This window comes from Oncorhynchus keta, chromosome 34, assembly GCF_023373465.1.
Source record: "Oncorhynchus keta strain PuntledgeMale-10-30-2019 chromosome 34, Oket_V2, whole genome shotgun sequence".
Taxonomy (NCBI): Eukaryota; Metazoa; Chordata; class Actinopteri; order Salmoniformes; family Salmonidae; genus Oncorhynchus; species Oncorhynchus keta.
In genome coordinates this window covers 58,903,043-58,928,438 of record NC_068454.1, presented here as the reverse complement: position 1 = coordinate 58,928,438, position 25,396 = coordinate 58,903,043, and the positions used below count along the sequence as shown (strand labels likewise).

Below are 25,396 nucleotides of genomic sequence, written 5' to 3'. Positions count from 1 at the left end.
AAGGTGCAATCAGTGCTCCTTGACACAATGTATTGTGACTAAGCACATTTTTGTTGCAGTTTTGTGCATAGGCTAGACTGAAATCATTGCAAGTTCTCATCAAGGGGACATCTTTGACCACTGTTCCTGTTAAAAAGCTGTTTTGTTGACACAGGATGTTTGGCAATGGGAAACACACACTCACGTGTAGTCTAACTTCTATCCTCTTCCCTTTTCCCTGTCACTGGTTGTGGTCCCCTCGCCACTCCCTGTCTTTCTCCTTACTGCAATCATTTCATCTCGCACTGCTACTTCTCACCTCCTTTACTTGTTTGTTGCTCTTCATGCAGTGCTCGTCCCATCTCCCACTCCCTCATTCTCATCTCCCACTCCCTCATTCTCATCTCCCACTCCCTCATTCTCATCTCCCACTGCCTCATTCTCATCTCCCACTCCCTCATTCTCATCTCCCACTCCCTCATTCTCATCTCCCACTCCCTCATTCTCATCTCCCACTGCCTCATTCTCATCTCCCACTGCCTCATTCTCATCTCCCACTGCCTCATTCTCATCTCCCACTGCCTCATTCTCATCTCCCACTGCCTCATTCTCATCTCCCACTGCCTCATTCTCATCTCCCACTGCCTCATTCTCATCTCCCACTGCCTCATTCTCATCTCCCACTCCCTCATTCTCATCTCCCACTCCCTCATTCTCATCTCCCACTGCCTCATTCTCATCTCCCACTCCCTCATTCTCATCTCCCACTGCCTCATTCTCATCTCCCACTGCCTCATTCTCATCTCCCACTGCCTCATTCTCATCTCCCACTGCCTCATTCTCATCTCCCACTCCCTCATTCTCATCTCCCCTCATTCTCCTCCCACTCATTCTCATCTCCCACTGCCTCATTCTCATCTCCCACTGCCTCATTCTCATCTCCCACTGCCTCATCATTCCCACTCCTCATTCTCATCTCCCACTGCCTCATTCTCATCTCCCACTCATCTCCCACTCCCTCATTCTCATCTCCCACTCCCTCATTCTCATCTCCCACTCCCTCATTCTCATCTCCCACTCCCTCATTCTCATCTCCCACTCCCTCATTCTCATCTCCCACTCCCTCCCTCTCTCTTTTTTTTCTCTCCTCTTCCTGTATGTGGTGTGCTCTCATGCCCCTGCAGTGTTCCCTGCTGCGTCCCCTGCTGCCATTCGCTAAGAGCCAGCAGCATGCCATTTTCTCCGCAACATAATATTAAGCCTGGGTGAGTGCCAGCCTGTGGCCAGGCCAGAGAGGGACTGTCCCACTTACCCAGGGGGGAGGCCCACTGTCCTGGGGGAAGATTGGGAGAGCACCCAGATGGGTGCAGTGGTTTGGAGGGAGGAAGGGAGTGAGGATGAGGCAAGGTGACTGTCTAGATGGAGAAAGAAGATGGAGAGGAACAGGGAGGGAATTGTAGAGGTGAGCGACAGAAAGACAGGGAAATGGGTAGAAAGGAGAATGCAGGATATCAGGGAAAGGAGGAGAGGCAGGTGTGAAAGATTGAGTGAGCGTGAGCGAAACAAACGGGAACAGCAGTGGTGACCTTCGCCTTCTGATTATGCTGAAACCCCAGTGTTTATAATCTGCCGTGGCAGCTGCAATGCTCAGCCCCAGGTTCCTGCCCGTGTCCTGCTCAGAGATCGCATTCTCTCTCTCTTTTTTTTTTTTTTTTTAAAGCCTAAAGCTGCATCCATTGTCTATTTAAATGTTCTTTTGCTGCCCTGTCAGACTGGCTTTGCTTGCTCTGGTCTTTTTCTCCAAGACTAGACTTCCTTCATTTGATAAGAAGGACTTACAATCAATATCCCTTATTCCCCAAAGCAATAGCTCTTCATATGTGTCAATATAGCCTTGGGATACATATGATTTATTGTAGCAGGGAGTGTGGTGATAGAGAGATCCTCAGATGATTAAACGTTCTCGCAAGTTTGCCAGCACTGATATAGGTCTGAGGAGTACAGGCCATATTAACTGATAACAATGTATTGGCCTAGCTCCACTTAACATTCAAGTCCTCAATACAAGTATTGTTCACGTGAGTTGTGGCCCACATTCAGGACGAGCCTATGGTTTTACCTCAGCAATCTGTACTGTACATTGGAAGACATGTATTGGACCTGGCCTAGATATTTGTCTCTCGTAAATGCTGTCAAATCAAATTTTGTCTGTCACATGCGCCGAATACAACCGGTCAGTATCTTTTAATAGTGACATACTTAAAATCGCATTGTTGGTTAAGGGCTTGTAAGAAAAAATACAACAAAAAAAAGAAAACAAATTAAAGTAATAATTTAAGAGCAGCAGTAAAATAACAATACCGAGGCTATTTACTGGGGGCACTGGTACAGAGTCTATGTGCGGGAGCGCCGGTTAGCACCAGTTAATATCTAACCATTAACAATGGGAATGTGTGTTAACAAGCTACTAACACACTGCTATAAATGACCCTGTACCGCATTTTAATGTGTAACGCATCAAAGCACAAGTAGTTTGGCGTTCAGTTCAACTAGTAGATGATTTATATGCTAGGTAGAACCCTGTGTCTCCGAAGGGTCATGGCGGTAGTATTATACAACACTAATAAATATAGGCTGTAGGGTTGATATGATAAGGCCTATATCTGAAGAGTTAGGCTGAAGACTGGACTGCATGGCTTTGCAGCTCGGTTAGGTCTACTCCGACTATGTTTAGGCAACAGGTGACCAGGTAGGTACAATAACCTCTGATATATGCCTGGCGACTCAAGTTTGTCACACCTCCATTTGTAATGCAAACATGGCAGCTCAAACTAAAATGGCATGCGGCCGTGTCCTGTTCTGTTCTGCTGAGAGCCCGAGTCCTACTCACCCACCTTCTGGGCCGTTGGTCTAATCTGTGGTCAATATTTGTCTGGGGTAAACCAACTGCCACCTGGAACAGAGGTGCTTTGAATGGAAATGGAAGAAAAATAGATGGAGAGCCTCTGCTAAGTTCTTTTCCGCTCGGCTCACTCTTGCAACACTCACAATGCATAAGATTGCATAGTTGGCCCTTCAATGCACCTTTTGACTCAATATATCTATTGACGTCACACAATGACATGCTGATGCTACTGTGTAAATACATTTTCATAGATGATTGTTCTGCAATAAATAAAGCCAAGGACACTGTTGATAGACAATTAATTTGGGAAAAGAATTGGCCCTAGTCAACTATTCAATTGATTGGCGGCAACCATGCTCACCTTGAATGACCCAATATGCAAGCCAAAAATATCTCTCCTTTCCCCATCTAATGCAAGTCATGGCACAGAGTTGTTTTCTATTTGAGTTTTGTCCTGTTATACATTGTTCAGCTTTTACTGTGGCTCTTCACCGACTGTCAATCAGAGGGACAACTGCAGCAAGAGTCGCAGAGGAATGTTTCAGGCTCTATTCAGTATTGATACACAGGTGATAGATACTAAGCTCACATTGAGGGCACGTACATAGAGCGAGAGTTTCCCAAGGCTATTATTGAAAGTCCACAACGATGCTTAAACGACATCAGGATACCACTTTCAAGGTCTTTTAAAAAATCTGTCTAATCTGTCTAATCTGTGCCTTCAGAAAGTATTCATACCCCTTGACTTATTCCACATTTTGTTGTTACAGCCTGAATTAGAAATGTATTAAATACAATTCCCCATGATGGCAAAGTGAAAACCATGTTTTTTTTAAATCTGCAAATTGAATGAAAATGTAAATATGTCCTTTTCATAAGTATTCACACCCCTGAGTCAATACACGTTAGAATCAGCTTTGGCAGCAATTACAGCTTTGAGTCTTTCTCGGTAAGTCTCTTTTTATTTTATTTTTATTTTTTATTTCACCTTTATTTAACCAGGTAGGCTAGTTGAGAACAAGTTCTCATTTGCAACTGCGACCTGGCCAAGATAAAGCATAGCAGTGTGAACAGACAACACAGAGTTACACATGGAGTAAACAATTAGCAAGTCAATAACACAGTAGAAAAAAGATGGGCAGTCTATATACAATGTGTGCAAAAGGCATGAGGAGGTAGGCGAATAATACAATTTTGCAGATTAACACTGGAGTGATAAATGATCAGATGGGCATGTACAGGTAGAGATATTGGTGTGCAAAAGAGCAGAAAAGTAAATAAATAAAAACAGTATAAAAACAGTATGGGAATGAGGTAGGTGAAAAAGGGTGAGCTATTTACCTATAGACTATGTACAGCTGCAGCGATCGGTTAGCTGCTCGGATAGCTGATGTTTGAAGTTGGAGAGGGAGATAAAAGTCTCCAACTTCAGCGATTTTTGCAATTCATTCCAGTCACAGGCAGCAGAGTACTGGAACGAAAGGCGGCCAAATGAGGTGTTGGCTTTAGGGATGATCAGTGAGATACACCTGCTGGAGCGCGTGCTACGGATGGGTGTTGCCAACGTGACCAGTGAACTGAGATAAGGCGGAGCTTTACCTAGCATGGACTTGTAGATGACCTGGAGCCAGTGGGTCTGGCGACGAATATGTAGTGAGGGCCAGCCGACTAGAGCATACAAGTCGCAGTGGTGGGTGGTATAAGGTGCTTTAGTGACAAAACGGATGGCACTGTGATAGACTGCATCCAGTTTGCTGAGTAGAGTGTTGGAAGCCATTTTGTAGATGACATCGCCGAAGTCGAGGATCGGTAGGATAGTCAGTTTTACTAGGGTAAGCTTGGCAGCGTGAGTGAAGGAGGCTTTGTTGCGGAATAGAAAGCCGACTCTGGATTTGATTTTTGATTGGAGATGTTTGATGTGAGTCTGGAAGGAGAGTTTGCAGTCTAGCCAGACACCTAGGTACTTATAGATGTCCACATATTCAAGGTTGGAACCATCCAGGGTGGTGATGCTAGTCGGGCATGCGGGTGCAGGCAGCGATCGGTTGAAAAGCATGCATTTGGTTTTACTCGCGTTTAAGAGCAGTTGGAGGCCACGGAAGGAGTGCTGTATGGCATTGAAGCTCGTTTGGAGGTTGGATAGCACAGTGTCCAATGACGGGCCGAAAGTATATAGAATGGTGTCGTCTGCGTAGAGGTGGATCAGGGAATCGCCCGCAGCAAGAGCAACATCATTGATATATACAGAGAAAAGAGTCGGCCCGAGAATTGAACCCTGTGGCACCCCCATAGAGACTGCCAGAGGACCGGACAGCATGCCCTCTGATTTGACACACTGAACTCTGTCTGCAAAGTAATTGGTGAACCAGGCAAGGCAGTCATCCGAAAAACCGAGGCTGTTGAGTCTGCCGATAAGAATTTGGTGATTGACAGAGTCGAAAGCCTTGGCGAGGTCGATGAAGACTGCTGCACAGTACTGTCTTTTATCGATGGCGGTTATGATATCATTTAGTACCTTGAGTGTGGCTGAGGTGCACCCGTGACCGGCTCGGAAACCAGATTGCACAGCGGAGAAGGTACGGTGGGATTCGAGATGGTCAGTGACCTGTTTGTTGACTTGGCTTTCGAAGACCTTAGATAGGCAGGGCAGGATGGATATAGGTCTATAGCAGTTTGGGTCCAGGGTGTCTCCCCTTTGAAGAGGGGGATGACTGCGGCAGCTTTCAATCCTTGGGGATCTCAGACGATATGAAAGAGAGGTTGAACAGGCTGGTAATAGGGGTTGCGACAATGGCGGCAGATAGTTTCAGAAATAGCGAGAGCTTTGCACACCTGGATTGTACAATCTTTATTATTTAAAAAATTGTTAACTCGTCTAGTTGGTTGTTGATTATTGCTTGACAGCCATTTAAGTCTTGCTATGGATTTAAGCTGTTTTATATATATTTTTAAAATTATTATGTTACCCCTTTTCTTCTCCCCAATTTCGTGGTATCCAATTGGTAGTTAGTCTTGTCCCATCGCTGCAACTCTTGTACAGACTCGGTGAAGGGAAACAGCGTGCGTCCTCCAAAACACAACCCAGCCAAGCTGCTTCTTGACACAATGCCCGCTTAACCCGGAAGCCGGCCACACCAATGTGTCAGAGGAAACACGACCGTGTCAGCGTGCATTGCGCCTGGCCCGCCATAGGAGTAGCTAGTGAGCGATGGGACAAGAACATCCCTGCTGGCCAAACCCTCCCCTAACCCGGACACCGCTGGGCCAATTGTGCACCGCCCCATGGGTCTCCCTGTTGCAGCCGGCCGCGACAGAGCCTGAACTCGAACCAGGGTCTCTAGTTGCACAGCTAGCACTGCGGTGCAGTGCCTTAGACCACTGCGCCACTCTGGAGGCCCTTTAAATAAATAAAAATAAAAAAGTCAACTGGAACTAATCCATTAATCTCCCAGTGTCTGGTGGAAAGCAGACTGAAAGCAGACTGAACCTGGTTTTCCTCTAGAATTGCTGATCCCGTTTTATTTTTATTTAAAAAAAAATATCTAGTCCTTGCTGATGACAAGCTTCCCATAACATGATGCAGCCACCACCATACTTGAAAATATGAATACTCAGTGATGTGTTGTCTTGGATTTACCCCAAACATAATGCTTTGTATTCAGAACATAAAGTTAATTTCTTTACTACATTTCTTACAGTTTTATATTTTTATATATAAAAATATAAAACATAAAATTAGGGCAATCAAGAGCTAAACCTTATGAAAGCTTACTAAAAAAAACAACATTGCTCATCAGTAATTGGCACAAAGATTTTATATATATATATATATTTTTTTTTTACCATCTACAAATTCATGATCACCTTTGCAAGGCATCCCTGGTCTTTGTGGTTGAATTTGTTTGAAATCAACTGAAGGACCTTACAGATAATTGTACGTGTGGGGTGCAGAGATGAGGTAGTCATTCAAAAATAATGTTAAACACTATTGCTGCACGCAGAGTAAGTCCATGCAGCTTATTTATGTGACTTGTTAAATACATTTTTACTCCTGAACTTATTTAGTTTTGCAATAACAAAGGGGCTGAATACTTATTGACTCAAGACATTTAGGCTTTTCATTTTGAATTAGTTTGTACCTTATTCCACTTTGACATCAGGGGGTATTGTGTTTAGGCCAGTGACACAATCTTAATTGAATCCATTTTAAATTCTGACTAACACAACACGTTGTGGATAAATGTATACTTTCTGAAGGCACTGTTGGCTACTCCGTGTGACCACCAGTTGTTTGAGAGCTGCACGTTGTTTCTGCCCGACAGATGATATTCTGCTCAAGCTAGGCTATTTGTGTGGCGCGTGTTTGGTAAATAATCTACATAACAAACTAACAGCTTAGTTAGAGTAATAGTGAAGACATCAAAACTATGAAATGACACACGGAATCATGTAACCAAAAAAAGTGTTAAACAAATCAAAATCTATTTTAGATTCTTCAAAGTTGCAACCTTTTGCCTTGACAGCTTTGCAGACTCTTGGCATTCTCTCAACCAGCTTCATGCGGAATGCTTTCCCAACAGTCTTGAAGGAGGTCCCACATATGCTGAGCTCTTGTTGCCTGCTTTTCCTTCATGCTGCGGTCCAACTCATCCCAAATCGTCTCAATTGGGTTGAGGTCAGGTAATTTGTGGAGGCCAGGTCATCTGATGCAGCACTCTACTCTCCTTGGTCAAATAGCCATTACACAGCCTGGAGGAATGTTGGGTCATTGTCCTGTAAAAAACAAATTAACATCCCACTCAGTGCAAACCAGATGGGATGGTGTATCGCTGCAGAATGTTGTGGTAGCCATGCAGGTTGCGTGCCTTTAAAAAAAAATCTAAATAAATCACAGACACTGTCACCAGCGAAGCACCATCACACCTCCTCCCCCATGCTTCACGGTGGGAACCACACATGCGGAGATCATCCATTCACCTGCTCTGCATCTCACAAAGACACGCCTATTGGAACCAAATATCAGACCGAAGGACAGATTTCCACCAGTCTAATGTTCATTGTTCGTGTTTCTTGGCCCAAGCAAGTCTCTTCTTCTTATTATTATTATTGGTGTCCTTTAGTAGTGGTTTCTTTGCAGCAATTCAACCACGAAAGCCTGATTTGACAGTCTCTGAACAGTTGATGTGATGTGTCTGTTACTTGAACTCAAGCATTGATTTGGGCTGCAATCTGAGTCTGATAACTCTGCTGCAGAGAATAAGTTCTTTAGAGTTAACTCTGGGTCTTCCTTTCCTGTGGTGGTCCTCATGAGAGCCAGATTCATCATAGAGCTGGATGGTTTTTGCGATTTCACTTGAAGAAAAGTTCAGTTATAAAACATTTCCAGAGTTTGACTGACCTTAATCTCTTAAAGTAATAATGGACTGTTGTTTCTCTTTGCTTATTTGAGCTGTTCTTGCCATAATATGGACTTGGTCTTTTACCAAATAGGGCTATCTTTTGTATATCACCCCTACCTTGTCACAACACATCTTATTGGCTCAAACACACTAAGAAGGAAATTCCACAAATACATTTTTAACAAAGCACACCTGTAAATAGAAATGCATTCCTCATGAAGCTGGCTGAGAGTGCCAGGAGTGTGCAAAATCTGTCATCGAGGCAAGGGTGGCTACTTGAAAGAATCTCAACACTTTTGGTTACTACTGTACATGATTTCATAGTTTTGATGTCTTCACCATTAATCTACAATGTAGAAAATAGTAAAAACGAAAGAAAAACCCTTGAATGACTAGGTGTGTCCAAACTTTTGGTGTGTGTACGTACATTCATAAATACAGTGTGCATTCGGAAATGATTCAGACCCCTTGACCTAGCACTATATGTATTTTTCACTGGCCCATTGACGCAGATTGACTGGCATGGAGGATCTCCAAAACCTCCCCGGGCCAGCGGGCAGCCCTGTAAGTCCAGCCCTATTTGTTTATTTTCACGAGTTTACACTTGGAGCCTGTATCTCTCGTAAAATTTTGTTTCTACCACAAAGGGTTCACTGAAAGATCAAGGCACTCTTTCAGAAGATTTAAGAGGCCGTTATCTACAGTAAACATACAACTGAGATGGATGATAAGCCTAAGAGGCGGACAGCACAACTGCTGGGCATATTGTAACAATATGGAGATGTTGTACGTCACGAAGCAGTATAATCTATTACTACCGGAACCGCGGCCTGCCAATGGACACCATAATTAGATTAGGCCTAATAATTTTACAACATCAAACCCAGTCACCTTGTTACAATCGCCTTGAGTTGTCACGAACAAGGAGTGGTCTGAAAGTAGAGCTAATAGGATAAATGGCTCCAGTGGGCTCAAATACCAGGTTTGTCATTTTATCTCAGTTTGCTCAAGGTTGGTTTTCTGCGTAAACATGAGGATGCCTTCCAAATGAGTCTGCTGTAATGAGAAACCTGGCCTACATAATCTGTTTCTCTAAGCACTGCTTCTGGCGCGAGTATTTAAAAGCTTAATTACCCGGACACGACTCCAGTGTACGAAGTGTAAAAGATTACACATTCGGCTCTGCAAGCAAGCTTAGTTAGCACTGAAACGTTTAGGTGGTCTTTAGCCCATAGCTGAGTAATGTGACAGTGGATTCAGAAGATGCAACCTTTGCCTTATTTGACACAGTGGCCTTCAGACCTAATATTTAATGACTGTGTGGAAGTCTGGGAGAGATAATAAGTAAGCCTATATCATTAACTAAAATGACACTTCCCTTTCCTGCCACAGTGTTTTACGACTTTACAGGTTTTCCCATTATTTGCTTATATGGTTCTTTAACTTTTTACATCCCATCGACAGACTAGTCAAGTTTTTAAATGTTTTATCTATGTATTACCAGGGTATTCACAGGTTGATTGTCCATATGAACAAATATCCTAATTGAATCGGGTTCATAATTGTCGTCTTCGGGATACAGACCTACAATTATTGCAGTGAATAGTGTTGGATAGCCTACGCTTTAGTCTTGTCTTTGTCTCAGACATTATCTTTTGCATTCTTCTCATCCCTGTGGCTCACTGTAATCTGTCACCAATAGCATAGGGGAAGAAAGAGATCCACCTTCATCTGATGGATAAGGCCATAGAGCCACTCCTTACCATGAACACAAGGGAACCCTTGTGGGGGACGTGCTGATGGCTTCACATGTCAACATTGAACATTTATCTTCAGTTTGTCACTGAGGCATGACTAATCTTCAGAGGGCAATAGGCTAATGCTCCGGTATCTTAAACATCGATGGAGATCTGTAAACATCAATTAGTTTGCCGTTGAGCTTTGATTAGAATTCTATTTGATTTGCGTCTTCTCGGACGGATCTCATCAATTGGTTGCAGCATTGGATGGATGGATGGATGTGACAGTCGGAAGTTGGAATTTGTCGACAGAGCAACAATTACATTTCTCACTGATGGTTAACGTTGCATAGTATCAGAGTCCTGCCAAAACTCATTATGAAAACAAACCTTTGGTGCAGAAATATGTGGACTGAGTATAAGAAGTGTAAAGGACACAAACTATTTCTGAACCAGTTCCTTCAAATAGGACTTCCAGTAAGAGGTTTGTTGCGTAAGATCCCACCAGTGTTGCACGGTATACAGAAATTGCTAGCCAGCCTGTCCTGAGGAACCACTGAGTCTGGGCTGCAACAAGTTCACTCCCAACTCCTGCTGCACAAGTTAAGACACTCGAATAATGCAACATGAAATGTTGAAAACGTTAATTACTGTTCTCAAAAACAACCTCTGTATACAGCTACAGCACTTTACAATGCAATAAGATAACGGTAATGTTAGCTTGCTAGCTATATAGCTTTTTAGGCTAACTTTCCTTGCTAGCTTACAGTTGAAGCTAACATCAATTCACTACCCCTAGTACTATGTAAGTGAAAATAAGTATACATTGGAAGGGAAACTGATAGAATCCAGCCAACACAAGCTCAATAACTCAATGCATGCACACACTCCTATTGAGTAGGCAATGCATTCACCTTTGCTATTAATCTGCCTATCCAATAGATTTACCCATTTTATCAATAGAGATTTACCATTCAAATGAATGATTACTGTTAGTTTTTACCAATCAACAACATAAGTCAAATTCATTGTATAATTGATTCATTAATGCAGTGGTTCCTAAACGTTTTATAGTCCCGTACCCCTTCAAACATTCAACCTCCAGCTGCGTACCCCCTCCAGCACCAGGGTCAGCGCACTCTCAAATGTTGTTTTTTGCCATCATTGTAAGCCTGCCACACACAATACGATACATTTATTAAACATAAGAATTAGTTTTTTGTCACAACCCGGCTTGTGGGAAGTGACAACGACCTCTTATAGGACCAGGGCACAAATAATAATAATCTAAAATGTTGCTCTTTATTTAACCATCTTACATATAAAACCTTATTTGTTCATCAAAAATCGTGAATAACTGAGAAGGGTGTGTTTGAAAGGATGCTCATAACTCGTCTCGGTCTTAAATAATTTCCCACACACATTCTGTGCCTGTATTTAGTTTTCATGCTAGTGAGGGCCGAGAATCCACTCTCACATAGATACGTGGTTGAAAGGGGCATCCGTGTCTTAACAGTGCGATTTGCCAAGGCAGGATACTCTGAGCGTAGCCCAATCCAGAAATCTGGCAACAGCTTCTGATTAAATTCAATTTTCATAGAACCGCTTGTTGCAATTTTGATGTGGCTCTTGTTCAGATATCGGTAAGTGGACTAGAGGCAGAGTTGGAAAAGGATAACGAATCCAGTTGTTTGTGTCATCCGTTTCGGGAAAGGACCTGCATAATTGCGCACCCAACTCAGGTGCTTCGCGATATCACATTTTACATTGTCCGTAAGCTTGAGTTAATTTGCACACCAAAAAATCATACAATGATGGAAAGACCTGTGTGTTGTTTTTAATACAGACCGAAGAGCTCCAACTTCTTAATCATAGCCTCAATTTTGTCCCTCACATTGATTGTAGTTGCGGAGAGTCCCTGTAAGCCGAGATTCAGATCATTCAGGCGAGAAACATCACCCAGATAGGCCAGTTGTGTGAGAAACTCGTCATCATGCAAGCGGTCAGACAAGTGAAAATTATGGTCAGTAAAGAACTTTGCCCCTTGATAACCAGCGCACTTCTATGTGTTGTCAAAGTGTTACATGGTCGCTGCCCATATCATTGCATAGTGCAGAAAATACATGAGAGTTCAGGGACCTTGGTTTAACAAATTTAAAAATTTTCACTGTGGTGTCCAAAACGTCTTTCAAGCTGTCAGGCATTCCTTTGGCAGCAAGAGCCTCTCGGTGGATGCTGCAGTGTACCCAAGTCGCGTTGGGAGCAACTGCTTGCACACGCGTTACCACTGTCTCCCTGTCATGGCTTTTGCGACATTAGTACAGACACCAACACATCTTGACCACCATAGTCCATTTGATGTCACAAAGCTGTCCAGTACTTTCAAAATATCCCCTCCTGTTTGCAGAAGAGGATGTTTTCCTTAATTGACTCCCCATAAACATAACGGACATATACCAGGAGCTGTGCCAGGCCCGCCACGTCTGACTCATCCAGCTGTAACGCACTGGCTTGTATGCGAAGCAGTGATTGTTTCAAAATATCCCCTGCCATGTCACTGATGGGTCGTGAAACAGTGTTGTTTGATGAAAGAATTGTCTGTATAGTTTTTTTGCCTTTTCCCCCAGAATTGTCTCAGCCATATCCACAACAGCAGGAATAATTAAGTCCTCCACAAATAGTATGTGGCTTGCCTGTCCTAGCCACTTGGTAGCTCACCATATAAGACGCTTCTAGCCCCTTCTTATTAATGGTATCTGTTGCTTTTATACATGTCTTACTATTCGAAAGTCATCTTAATTCTCACTCAAAAAACTCCTGTGGCTTATTTTTCAAATTGGCATGTTTTGTTTTTAAATGTCTGTGCAAGAGTGAAGGTTTCATCGAGTTGTGTGAGAGTACTTTTGCAAATATAACACACTGTGACTGAGGAAAGTCACTACTCCCAGTATAAGTGAACCCCAAATAAATGTAGTTCTCATCATATTTGCGCCTCTTCGATTGTCCAAAGTCCCGGGCTGTTGTTCGGTGCTTTCCCAGGTAAGGGGGCAGTAGCTCCTCGGCTGCATCAGATTCACAACTGTCAGTGTTCATGCTAGCTGGGCTAACAACAAATTAAGAATTACTGATGGTAGCATTGGATGTGTTCGTGGAAGCAGAACAACTTGTGTCATCGACAGGTGCAGGTGTAGTACTGCTGGTAGTAGCAGTACTACCACTAGAGCTGGTATCTGGATGCGTGCCTTACTAAATTGACTGTTTGAAAATGTGAAACATTTTATTGTTTTAAAAAACATACCTTAAAAAAAAAATGTGAATCACATTTTTATTTGGCGTACCCCTGACCAGAGAGTACTTGCATTAATGCACACATGGCTGTCAAATTGATTGATATTTAACTCAAAAGATGCCCGACAATTGTACACAGCAGTAGCTACGTTTTATCTGTATTGATTAAGAGTCATTCTGTGAATGGCTAATACGGCTTCTTTTTTTGTCGTGGTATAATTTTGGAATCGTGATGGCATTGGGTATCACAGTCAAATTTCTGTATTGTGACAACACTAAAGACTGTCTCAATAGACTTCTGCCACAGAAGATCTTGATTTTACATCCGTCTAAAATCCAAGGCATGCACCTCATTGGCAAGAAAAATAATAATGAATTGTCCATCTGAAATTTTATGAGCATCAAGAATAATAATATAATATAATTTGTAATAATGACATAATATAATTTGTAATAATGACAATTACAACAATACTGAATGAACACTTTTATTTTAACTTAATATAAATAATAACAATAATAATAACAAATAACATAAATAATGAAACCTGTTCAATTTGGCTTAAATAATGCAAAAACACAGTGTTGGAGAAGAAAGTAAAAGTGCAATATGTGCCATGTAAAAAAGCTAACGTTTAAGTTCCTTGCTCAGAACATGAGAACATATGGAAGTTGTGGTTCAATATTCCCAATTAAGAAGTTTTAGGTTGTTGTTATTATTATGATGCGTCGACTATTTCTCTCTATACCATTTGTATTTCATATACCTTTGACTGTTTGATGTTCTTATAGGCACTTTAGTATTGCCAGCCTAATCTCTTGAGTTGATAGGCTTCAAGTCATAAACAGCGCTGTGCTTCAAGCATTGCTAAGAACTGCTAGCAAACGCAGTAAAGTGTTTGAATGCTTACGAGCCTGCTGCTGCCTACCACCGCTCAGTCAGACTGCTATATCAAATTACACTTCATTTTAATATGATGAACACAGAAATACGAGCCTTTGGTCATTAATATGGTCAAATCCGGAAACTATCATTTCGAAAACAAAACATTTGTTCTTTCAGGAACCGTTCCGTATTTCGCCGAACAGGTGGCAACCCCAAGTCTAAATATTACTGTTACATTGCACAACCTTCAATGTTATGTCATAATTATGTAAAATTCTGGCAAATTAATTACGGTTTTTACACAGTTCGCAACGAGCCAGGTGGCCCAAACTGTTGCATATACCCTGACTCTGCTTGCACTGAATGCAAGAGAAGTGACACGATTTTTCTCGTTAATATTGCCTGCGAACATGAATTTATTTTTAACTAAATATGAAGGTAAAACAATATATACTTCTGTGTATTGATTTTAAGAAAGCCATTGATGTTTATGGTTTGGTACATTTGTGCAACTATTGTGCTTTTTTCACGAATGTGCTTTTGTTAAATCATCACCCGTTTGGTGAATTTGAAGTAGGCTGTTGCCTGTTAATTAATGATAAATTAAGACACCACATTGATTATATGCAATGTAGGACAAGCTAGTTAAGCTAGTAATATCATCAACCATGTGTAGTTAACTAGTGATTATGTGAAGATTGATTGTTTTTTAAGATAAGTTTAATGCTAGCGAGCAACTTACCGTGGCTCCTTGCAGGCACACGGCCCTTTTGACGCTGCACTCGCGTAACAGGTGGTCAGCCTGCCACAGAGTGTCCTCATGGATTGCAATGTAATCGGCCATAATCGGCGTCCAAAAAGGCAGATTACCAATTGTTATGAAAACTTGAATGTCTGGCTTTGAAATACCACCATTGCCAATTACTCCAGGATGAGATCTTTGTTTAATGACGAGGTTGTTTAGATAAATAATTAATACCCACTTTCACAAAGAGCACTCAGACACTTCTTTCTCTCTGCCTCTTTTCGTCTGTTTATTTCAGCCTGTGCATCGGGGTAGTGTTGTGGATTTGGTCACTGACCCTGACAGTAGGATGTTTTGGCATGATGGCTTGGAAGTGTCTTATTTGAATAAAGTAGTCAAGACGTTATTCTTGGTACTTTGATCAAATATAGCCTACATCATCATCATCATGGTTCAAAACAGGGTGAGTAAAGAGAGACATGGAGGTGGAGTGTGAGTAGCAGCTACGTAGAAAAATCATCGTGTAAAATAACACAGATCCAGATCCGTAGCTTTGAGAAAGACGTTTCCAGAGGAGCGGGCTCGAAAAATCTGTCATCGCAACCATGACCTATTTAAATAAATAAAAAAATACCCAACATGGTGTCAGTTTGAGGCACAGTAATGATTGAGACCAAATGTGATAAACACCAGAAAGGAAATAAGGTTAGGAAGGGACATTCCATTGACCCCACCATGGCTTATCAGTACCATGCTGCTCACTGAAGTGCACTTATCCATACACATGGCGAACCTGTGTCGGCGGTGGGATACCAGCAATCAGTCACTGGAAGCGGTCTTTGATCCCAATGTTCTCCCTTATCTCCAGATGTGATATGTACTTGCCACTGAAGAGGGTGAATACTACTGGAGGCCATGATTGGAGTGAGCCACTAGAGCAGAGGGGTGGTCAAACACTTTTTTCCACGTGGGCTGCATTCGCTCTTCAAGGTCCAGAGGGCCGCACTGAAAATGTTTTTTTTCTTCTCAATTTGTAAATTGTCCTCTATCGTTTTTGGAGTGTCCGATCCACCCTTACTGTCTTGCTTTCATTTCAGTGATCAAAAATGTTAAATAAAGTTTTTTTCTAAAACCAAGTGGGCCATGTGTTTGACCCCCCCCTCCCGCGCTAGAGAATGTGTGAGCTGTCATCCATCTGGCTAGGAGCTTCAGGCACATCAAAAGTGCCTCCAGTGTTTAGGCCAAACCATTTTCTGAAAGGAGCTCAACAATATGTAATACAGTAAACCTTTGTTTTTCAGCTCTGCTTGCTACCTGCCCTCTTGTGTTTGTATTGTCTTAAGCCTTTGGGTGTGACCTAGCTAGGAGGACTAACACAGACCTTTCGAGGTGAAAGAGCTCCTTGTCCAGGGGCGATGAGTCATTCCCTTCCTCGTCAGACAGTCTTCACACAAACCCTTGTCCCCCACAGTCACACATGAGGGATAATGGGTAATTTAGCGTTCCAGTCCTGAATTGACGGTTTGACATCTGGCAGTTTAGTGGTTGCAGTCGTAACCACTTTAGTCCATCCAGCTTTGACCGGTCTGCCTTTTTCCTGCAGGCTACGTCCTTAAGCATGAAACGCACAGAGAATCTCACTGCCGATCGATTTCTGATATGTACTTATCACAGTGGGAGGCCGTTCCTTCTCTTGCTAGAATAAGTTGTACCTGCTGCGTTCTGACCCTGTAGAGACGAACCTATCGCAACACTCGTCAGTGGCCAAGAACTTGACTTTGAGCCAGTCAGAGAGCACAAACCTTCACATGGGGGAGCCATCAAATGTATTTTTAAAAGAAAGCATTTTCTCCATTCATCCACGGATGAGCCAGTCACTCTTCATATGCAATGTAGGCTATGGGTTGGTAGCTAGCTAGATAGCTAAGTGCACAGACGCAATGCAATGCACACAACAGTAAATGCTTCCTCCAAGCTAGCTAACCTCTAGCTAGTTTTCACATTATACTTAAATCACAATGGATTAGCTAGTTTCCATGAAACAGCTGCTATGTTGTGCTAGCCAGCGAATATGCTAATGTCAGCTAGCTAGCTAAACATTTGGCTTTGGGCTGGCACTGGCAGTATGGGATTATGGAGAGTGAATTAAATTGTTTCTTTGTTGTCTTGCTAGGTAGTTTTCTAGCTGTGGCCACCTGGCTAGTACCAACAAGGGGTTTCTACTAAATAGGAACATTTGCGCAGATGGCTTGGCATCTAGACCATAAGCAATACGCAGTCAGAAGTTAACATACACTTAGGTTGGAGTCATTTACTTGTTTTTCAACCACTTTACAAATTTCTTGTTAAACTGACTTGCCGAAACTATAGTTTGTTAAGACATCTACTTTGTGCATGACACCAGTAATATTTCCAACAATTGTTTACAGACAGATTAGTTCACTTATAATTCACTGTATCACAATTCCAGTGGGTCAGAAGTTTACATACACTAAATTGACTGTTCCTTTAAACAGCCAGGGAAATTCCAGAAATGATGTAATGGCTTGAGAAGCTTCTGATTATGCTAATTGGCATAATTTGAGTCAATTGGAGGTGTACCTGTGGATGTATTTCGAGGCTTACCATCAAACTCAGTGCCTCTTTGCTTGACATCATGGGAAAATCAAAATAAATCAGCCAAGAAAAGTCTGGTTCATCCTTGGGAGCAATTTTCAAATGCCTGAAGGTACCTTGTTCATCTGCACAAACAATTGCACGCTAGTATAAACATCATGGGACCACGCAGCCACCATACCGCTCAGGAAGGAGACATGTTCTGTCTCCTAGAGATTAACTTACTTTGGTGCGAAAAGTGCAAATCAATCCCAGAACAGCAGCCAAGGACCTTGTGAAGATGCTGGAAGAAACCAGTACAAAAGTATGTATATCCACAATAAAACGAGTCCTATATCGACATAACCTGAAAGGCTGCTCAGCAAGGAAGAAGCCACTGCTCCAAAACCGGCATTTAAAAAAGCCAGACTACGGTTTGCAACTGCACATGGGGACAAAGATTGTACTTTTTGGAGAAATGTCCGTTGGTCTGATGAAACAAAAATAGAACTGTTTGGCCATAATGACCATTGTTATGTTTGGAGGAAAAAGGATGGTGCTTTCAAGCTGAAGAACACCATCCATGAAGCACGGGGGTGGCAGTATCATGCTGTGTGGGTGCTTTGCTGCAGGACGGACTGGTGCACTTCACCAAATAGATGGCATCACGAGGAAGGAATATTATGTGGATATATTGAATCAACATCTCAAGACATCAGTCAGGAAGTTAAAGCTTGGTCCCAAATGGGTCTTCCAAGTGGACAATGACCCCAAGCATACTTCCACAGTTGTGGCAAAACGGCTTAAGGACGACAAAGTCAAGTTAATGGAGTGGCCATCACAAATCCCTGACCTCAATCCTATAGAAAATTTGTGAGCAGAACTGAAAAAGCGTGTGTGAGTAAGGAGGCCTTCAAACCTGACTCAGTTACACCAGCTCTATCAGGAGGAATTGGCCAAAACTCAACTTATTGTGTGAAGCTTGTGGAAGGCTATCTGAAATGTTTGACTCAAGTTAAACAATTTAAAGGCAATGCTACCAAATACTAATTGAGTGTATGTAAACCTCTGAACCACTGGGAATGTGAGGAAAGGAATAAATCATTTTCTCTACTACTATTCTGACATTTCACATTCTTAAAATAAAGTGGTGATCTTAACTGACCTAATACAGGGACATTTTACTAGGATTAAATGTCAGGAATTGTCAATCTGAGTTTAAATGTATTTGGCTAAGGTGAATGTAAACTTCTGACTTCAACTGTATACATTGCCAAGCAACGATACGGCCACCTTCTGTTTTGGACTATTTTATCAAGGTTGAGTGGCTGACGACTTCCAAGGTCTTTGCTGTGTGAACACAAAAGAGACTGATGGCCGGCACTCAGGTAAACATTTGACAATCCTACCTGTGTGTCTGAGCTTTTATTTCCTTGACCTATTATTTACCTTTTATTGGTGACACTGACATTACACACACATTTGTGAACAGCCATCCACATCCACCACAATCCATAAGGCGCAAATAGCTAAATGAGAGAGTGACAGCGTGAGTCACATCGTGTAGATATCAAGCGTTGGATTCCGACACCAGTCGCAACATTGGAAGACATAGCTTGGACTGTAGCCTACAAAAGCCTATTCCTGCTCTTTTCCAGCGATCCATCAAATGCATTTGCTGTGTCATCATAGTGGTCTGACTTTTAGTCAGACTCGCTCAGGCGGAACAAACTTAAACTTGCGCCATTTGCCAATGCTAATTGGAATGTCTTTCTTTCAGAAACATCCTGTCTGAATTTAAAAGTAATCCTGGAAGTAATGTTTTTCAAAAGTATCTCTAATCTGAGTACAATATTTTAGCTGGAAATGGATTACAGTTGAGTTTTTTGTAAACCGTTACATGTAATCAATTACTCTCCAACTCTGCCTATATTTGAACAATGTGTTTAAAACACTAATTAGATCACAACTACCCTAAAGCAAGATGTGTGACCTCAGATGGGAAACCTTGCTGTCAAAGAACAGACTTGTATTCTCAAACAGTCTTTTGACTGACGCCACAGACTGAAATAAAAATTGCATTGAAAAATGTCATGATATAGTGACAACTTTAGATAGGAGAGAATGCATTGAGGAGATGCATCAGACCTAGTGCTGACAGCTCAAACCTTTCCAACCACGTGCAGTAACTGACACGCATACAACCTTGGTGTCCCGTTTCCTGTCGAAGCTCTGGGATTTGACAACTTGCTGCAGCCAGGTTATTTATGGATTGTGATTCAGAATTTGGAAGTCTGGGAACCCGAAGTCTCTCTGGATCAGAGTCCCTACTCAAAGGAAATAGAAGGCGCACTTCCCTTAGGGACCGAAGCTATGTTTTGCAGGATATGCATCAGGGTTGGGGCCAATTCCACTTCAATGTTAGTCAATTCTGGAAGGACACGCATTCCAATACTCGTTATTGCTTTTCAGGAAATTTCCAGAGGAAACGCTGTGTCCCACTGTTTTCTTTCACCTGGCAACACATCCAACAAGCTCTTATGTCGGAGTCGCAACGGGGAAACTGCTGTGGGGTCACCTATTTATTTATCTTTCGTTAACATTTTTTATTCCTAATTTTGTTTTGGAGTACCAATTGTTGTATGGGGCAATATACAAAAGTTTGAGAAAGATAAACAGAAAAAATATTGATTGATTGTATTGAAAATGAATGAAAATGCTATGAATTCAAGGTTATTTGTTGATGTGAAAATCGAAATGTGTCTTTTAGTCATGGGAAATGATTGGGTAAAAAAAAACACACACAAAAAAAATGGGGTCCCCAGGAATTCTGCCGTGACAAAATGGGATCCTGGCTGAAGAATTTTGAATACCACACTGTCTTATGTACTAGTACCAGCATGACTTAGGCATTCCGACAGCTCCTCAGAAGTAGTTTGGTACAGGTTGTTTCTCAAGCTTCTATTCAGTCACCACTTGCTTAAGCCTAACTGTGTAATGTGGTTGGCTGGGGCTGAGGTGTAAGCTAATGTCTGTCTAATTAAAACAGCCCGCACTCTATCAAATCGGTTAGGGGTTAATGAGTTTCTCTGCATATTGTGCATAAACACAAGTCTCTGAGAGAACACGGTAGGCTACACGTCAAGCTCACAAACCCCTCTTCGCAAGAGGGATGCGCATATCTCCACAAAAAAGGCAGAGCCAGGTGGCCTGAGCCTTTTGTAGTGCCTTCCAATTAGTCCGTGTTATCTTAACTCCTTTGTTTTCCCACATGGAGATGCTTCCTGGGATTTGTGGAATGGTGCCAGTTTCCTGACGAGGCCGGTTGAAAGGCGAAGAGTGCCCCTAGCACCACACATCTCTTTCTGTGAAGATTAGGCCTCTTTTGGCCGTTTCTCACTGGACTCTGCGCTAGAGCGGTAAAAGTGCTTTAAAACGGCAGCAGTGCGTGGAAGTGTTCTGGACTCCATTAATGGATTTGTTTAGCCCGTGAAAGAGTGTGTCCAACACTGAAAGTGTTGCCTTCCAGCTGACTGAGTTGATGAAAAACATCAGATTCTCTGTATACCCGGGAGATTGCAGGGTTTTTTTGTACGTTCAAGAAGGCATCATCTGTGAAGACATTGACAAAGTTAATTGTTTCTATAATTTGCAGACTCTTACTGTTTCCCACCGTAAGCGCTAGACTCCTGCTGTTTTACACGTTCCTCTCCACGTTCCTCTCCTATCCTTGAAAACCTCCGACAGTGACCATTACGTAACTAACACTACAGTCTGCAAATGATGACATGCTAATTAGCTATGCTCAGGGTGTGAGCGTTGAAGGGCAGTTTACTTACTTGCCTGCCTGCCTGCCTCTCATCTCCTCTCAATGTCCCAGTGGGATCACACCCTGTGTTAGCCAGGCCAGATGGTGCTGCCAACGTGCCACGCTTACCCTCATGCGGCAGCAATGTAAATGGACACTGTGTTGATTCTGTGTCAGGGTTTCGTGATCAGACTACAGAAAGGCTTTAGGAGTAATGGGATTTGATGGGTCACAGTTTCAGATGCCCTCCATTGATGGGCTAGCCTGTCAGTTCAAATGTCTCTTTCTATTTCACCACTTGAAAACATTTGTCAGATAGTTTCCACTTAAGGCTTGAAAAGGCATTCGTTTAGCAGTTTCCCGGGCCCAGACATTTCAAGACATTTCAATGTAACTAAACTAAGGATGTTTTAAAAAACATTCTTATATCTGAAAACCAAAGTTTCATTGTGTTAAATTGACCACAGTTTGGGTTGGCCTAAGTGGTCATTTTGTTATTGAGAAGTGTCAAAGGTCACTTTAGGTCACTCAAGGTCCCTTTTATTATTAATGTGGTTTACTCATCTCTGTTTTCCCCTATGACAGTTTAGAGGTAGTACCACAACCTGTCTAGTAGATGGCCTGTTCAAAAGCACTGAAAATCCTGATTCTGTGACATTGATATTGTGGTATCTGATTTATTGTCTCAAAAACAGTCAGATCAATCTGATCCTGGATAGCAAGAAAATAGGATTACAGGATCATTCATTCTGATCCAGATTAAGCGTTTTGAAAAACTGGGCCCTGGGACTAAGCTAGCCTGTCTGAGCCAATGTTGAGACAACCAAACTGTGTTGCCATGGCAGCTAATTGTAATAGCTTTGTTGAAATAAGGAAATTGGATTAGGAAATAAACTATCAGAAAAAAAGACCATATTTTTCTGTTAGAAATGCCCACTTAACCCGGATGCCAGCCGTGTGCCGCCACAGGAATCGCTAGAGCGTGATGGGACAAGGACATCCCTGCCGGCCAAACCCTCCCCTAACCCGGACGACGCTGGGCCAATTGTGCGACAGAGCCTGGACTCGAACCCAGAATCTCTAGTGGCACAGCTAGCACGGCAATGCAGTGCCTTAGACCACTGCGCCACTCGGGAGGTCCCATACTAGGCCTAGTTAATGTGAAGTTGAAGTTAACCTTTTTCAGTCAAGTTTTCCTCAGTGACAATGTCATATGGTCACAACGAGAATGGTCTGTGTGTGGTTTCTCTCTGAAAGGAGTCACATGATTCATATTATGAGGAATTTGATTTGCATAACAATTTCCACCTCTGACAAAATACATGTGATACTGTGGTTGTGTGACATTGAAAATGCGGCCCACTCTTCTCGTGTTCTGACTTGCAGATTCTGGCCAGATATCAAGTTTGTTTCCTCTGTGCGTTTTCACACCCACCAGCCATATCTACGAGGCCTAGATATGTTGTGGTCTGTTGAAATGGCACTTGTGCAAGCAAGCACTGGCATGTTAAATTAGCTATGAAAAAGAGAACAAATAATGTGATTCTGTTCCACTTAAGTCTATTCTGAATATGCATTTGGTGGGGCTTTCAACTCAAACCGGTTCAGTGAGTCACTGGTGATTGTTTTCTGGTCCTTATCTTCAATGAGTTTGTAGCTTAAGGCGACTGGCACATTCCAGATCCCGCCTAGAAAGTGTAAACCTTGAGAACAATGAATCTAATCACCTTCTCCCTCCCTCAGGGTTCCACCTGATCCCCCGGCTGTCCAGCATCGTGCCCGAGTCCTGTCTGCTCATTGTGGTGGGCCTCCTGGTCGGCGGCCTCATCAAGCTGGCGGGCGAGGAGGTACCCCCCGTGCTGGACTCCAACCTCTTCTTCCTGTGCCTCCTCCCCCCGATCATCCTGGATGCGGGCTACTTCCTGCCCATCCGGCCGTTCATGGAGAACATCGGCACCATCCTGATGTTCGCCGTGGTCGGCACCCTGTGGAACGCCTTCTTCGTAGGGGGTCTCCTCTACGCCGTGTGCCAGATCGAGGGCACATACCTGAGCCAGGTGGAGCTGCTGCCCTGCCTGCTGTTCGGGAGCATCATCTCAGCCGTGGACCCGGTGGCCGTGCTGGCTGTGTTTGAGGAGATCCACATCAACGAGCTGCTGCACATTCTGGTGTTCGGAGAGTCGCTGCTCAATGATGCCGTCACTGTGGTGAGTGGTGGATGGGGTGGTATGCAGTGTAATGCAGGGCAATACAGTACAATGCAATTCTAGACAATCAATGAATGAATTACAGTACAATCACGTCAGGGTTTCCCCCAATAATAGATAATGTCATGCAGTACAATACTATACAGCACTATGCTATGCACTACAATACTATACAGCACTATCTTATGCAGTACAATACTATACAGCACTATCCTATGCAGTACAATACTATACAGCACTATGCCATGCAGTACAATATCAAATCAAATCAAATCAAATGTTATTTGTCACATGGTTAGCAGATGTTAATGCAGTGTAGCGAAATGCTTGTGCTTCTAGTTCCGACAATGCAGTAATAACCAACAAGTAATCAACTAACAATTCCTAAACTACTGTCTTATACACAGTGTAAGGGGATAAAGAATATGTACATAAGGATATATGAATGAGTGATGGTACAGAGCAGCATAGGCAAGATACAGTAGATTGTATCGAGTACAGTATATACATATAAGATGGGTGGTCCTTCTGTAGCACAGTTGGTAGAGCATGGCGCTTGTAACGCAGGGTAGTGGGTTCATTCCCGGGACCACCCATACGTAGAATGTATGCACATAAGCACTATAAAGGCGTCTGCTAAATGGCATATATTATTATTATTAAGATGAGTATACATGTATTACATAAGGATGCAGTCGATGATATAGAGTACAGTATATACGTATGCATATGAGATGAATAATGTAGGGTAAGTAACATTATATAAGGTAGCATTGTTTAAAGTGGCTAGTGATATATTTACATCATTCCCATCAATTCCCATTATTAAAGTGGCTGGTGTTGAGTCAGTTTCAGTGTGTTGGCACTCAATGTTAGTGGTGGCTGTTTAACAGTCTGATGGCCTTGAGATAGAAGCTGTGCACTATGCACTATCCTATGCAGTACAATACTATACAGCACTATGCTATGCAGTACAATACTATAAAGCACTATGCAGTACAATACTATACAGCACTATGCTATGCAGTACAATACTATAAAGCACTATGCAGTACAATACTATACAGCACTATGCTATGCAGTACAATACTATACAGCACTATGCTATGCAGTACAATACTATACAGCACTATGCAGTACAATAATATACAGCACTATGCTATGCAGTACAATACTATACAGCACTATCCTATGCAGTACAATACTATACAGCACTATCATATGCAGTACAATAATATGCAGTACAATACTATGCAGTACAATACTATGCAGCACTATCCTATGCAGTACAATTATATGCAGTACTATCCTATGCAGTACAATTCTATGCAGCACTATCCTATGCAGTACAATACTGTACAGCACTATGCAGTACAATACTGTACAGCACTATGCAGTACAATACTATACAGCACTATGCAGTACAATACTATACAGCACTATGCTATGCAGTACAATACTATACAGCACTATGCTATGCAGTACAATACTATACAGCACTATGCTATGCAGTACAATACTATACAGCACTATGCTATGCAGTACAATACTATACAGCACTATGCTATGCAGTACAATACTATACAGCACTATGCTATGCAGTACAATACTATACAGCACTATGCTATGCAGTACAATACTATACAGCACTATGCTATGCAGTACAATACTATACAGCACTATGCAGTACAATACTATACAGCACTATGCAGTAGTACAATACTGTACAGCACTATGCTATGCAGTACAATACTGTACAGCACTATGCTATGCAGTACAATACTATACAGCACTATGCTATGCAGTACAATACTATACAGCACTATGCTATGCAGTACAATACTA

The 25,396-nt window shown here is 42.3% G+C and overlaps 1 protein-coding gene across 3 annotated transcripts in view; it reads left to right on the top strand.

Moving 5' to 3' along the window:
• LOC118367366 (sodium/hydrogen exchanger 1-like) overlaps positions 1–25,396 on the top strand; it is a 48,204-nt gene that overhangs the window by 1,627 nt on the left and 21,181 nt on the right. For all 3 annotated transcript variants that reach the window (XR_008090377.1, XR_008090378.1, XM_035750750.2), the window contains exon 2: positions 23,088–23,551. Coding sequence is in view for 1 of the 3 variants with exons in the window: in XM_035750750.2 (XP_035606643.2) it covers positions 23,088–23,551 (464 nt within the window). In the remaining 2 variants the exon portion in view is untranslated. The remainder of the gene's footprint in view (positions 1–23,087; positions 23,552–25,396) is intronic.